We start from the raw sequence: 1,963 nt of genomic DNA, 5'->3' as shown, positions 1-1,963 counted from the left end.
ACCTAGCCTATGGATTGTTTTCATCCTTTTTTGTATAGCAAGTAAGCCGCACCCATACGACGTGTGATGTGTTGAACTCCTATTCAGCCAATTGGTCTGACCAGACAAAGCGTGCCCATGGACGTATTTTTAATCCAGACTAAAAAAAAAAATGTGTTCACCGCAAATACATACAGCTTATTCTAATTTTATGATATAGCTCCGCATTGGCTTCTTGTTCATGAAATTGACAGTTCACTTTCCAAGTGTTTACAGAAGACAAAAAACTCGAATACATCCAGCGACTGCCACGTGGCGATACATCTAAAGTTTAGCATGTTGGAGACGGCTATAAAACAATGCTCTATATGGTTTGGCGAAAAAAAATAAAGTAGATTGGTCATCGTTCGAACAGCATCGGGACGAAAAAAAATGTGTACTGTAACGCGTTCCGCTACTAAAAATGTTAACACAGTGATAGGGAAGCTGGCACTTCCTAAAGTGTTGGTCGCCGAGTAGATTCAAAAGTGAGGATGACAGAGCGAGAACTCTGACATCCCTCATGCCTAGCGTCTTCTACAGATTGTTCTCTTCTATAGATTTTATGGGCGGTTGCTTAACTCCTGACTACTCATGGACTACATGAGTAGTGTACCAGCTGGGCGAGTGCTCTGCAAAAGCCCAATGCAATGTGAGCAAGGCTTGCATAGTCACCTCACGCTACAATTCCCTCCCAAGCCTTGTTCACAGACTAAAGCTTTAATTGGGTATTCGGTGTATCTGATCATAACTTATAACCAGGATACGCTTGAGGTTGCTTCGTAACCTCATTTACAGTATTTGGTTACAATGTAACCTATAACCAACAGGTTACAGCGATACATAAACCTTGTAGCAATGACGTAACCATAGGTTACTCTCTTTTAAAACAGATTCACTATTCCAAGTACAATTCATAACAAACATGCAACCAACTGGTTACGTTCTTGTTACAATGTATCTTGTTATAGTTTACATGCAGCTATGCATCTCATATGCAGCTTATGCAACTTCTTTGACTCTAATACCAACTTGGTACTCTAGTCTACTCATGACTTTGATACCCACTGTGTATCATAGTCGATTTTCATCTAGCGTGTTGTCGCTATTGATGCACTGCACACACGCCAAATCACGCCTTCAGCCAGTTATAGTGCTCTGTGAGCTCCTTATCCTTGGCATTTCCCACATAGGAACCAACTAGCACCTCTATGTCTTCATGCATGACCTTCATGGGCTCCCAGGAATCCTCTATAGGTTCCAAGCCTTCCCAGCCGATTAGTAGCTCGAAGTCACGCATGTCAGGGTTCCAACGGTGCTTGCGGATAGCCTCTACCTTCAATATTACACCTTGTGCAGAAACATGCTCACGCAGCTCCTCTGTCATCTCCAGATCGCCCTCTGCAAAGAACTTTAGGCGGGAGGCATGGGCGTTGCTCTCTTTGCCGGTGAAGAGATGCTTCACAGTGAATGAGTGAGTGTTGCGCTTTGTGACGACGTACGGTCCCATCCAAGTCACCAACAATTTGTTTTGTTTCTTAACATCCACCCTCGATCTCAAAACGTAATCACCAATAGTAAAATTTACCATCTGATGACCCTCTGCACGTTTCTTGTTCAGCAACGTCCTTTTTCCGCGCTGGTCTGTCACCTCTTGATGCATCTTCTCAATACTGATCCTCAAAGCTCTCATAGACTCATCAATGCTGTTTGTTGAAGTGTCCACGTTGATGGGGTCATAGCCGGGGACAAACAGTCTCGAGGTTGGACTTGGGCATGGTAGCCCCGTAAAAACCACTATCGGAGCTTTCCCAGCTAACGATTGCACTGGAGAATGATTTAGGTTGGCTTGTACGAGTGGCATTAGGTATACCCAGTCTTGGTACGAAATGGAATATTCCAGTATCATAGCTCGTAAAACTTGCAACACATCCCTGTTAATACG

At 43.7% G+C, this 1,963-nt stretch overlaps 1 protein-coding gene across 1 annotated transcript; it reads right to left on the bottom strand.

Annotated features, from left to right (window-relative positions):
- Positions 1-1,150: 1,150 nt before the first annotated feature.
- PPTG_17076 (hypothetical protein) lies at positions 1,151-1,927 on the bottom strand (the record flags this gene model as incomplete). Its single annotated transcript, XM_008914920.1, has 1 exon — positions 1,151-1,927. The coding sequence occupies one exon, from the start codon at positions 1,925-1,927 to the stop codon at positions 1,151-1,153; it is 777 nt and encodes a 258-aa protein (XP_008913168.1).
- Positions 1,928-1,963: the final 36 nt, after the last annotated feature.

The sequence above is a fragment of the Phytophthora parasitica genome, assembly GCF_000247585.1.
Source record: "Phytophthora parasitica INRA-310 unplaced genomic scaffold supercont2.64, whole genome shotgun sequence".
NCBI lineage: Eukaryota > Oomycota > Peronosporomycetes > Peronosporales > Peronosporaceae > Phytophthora > Phytophthora nicotianae.
The sequence above is the reverse complement of the archived record's forward strand: the minus strand, read 5'-3'. Positions and strand labels throughout refer to the sequence as shown.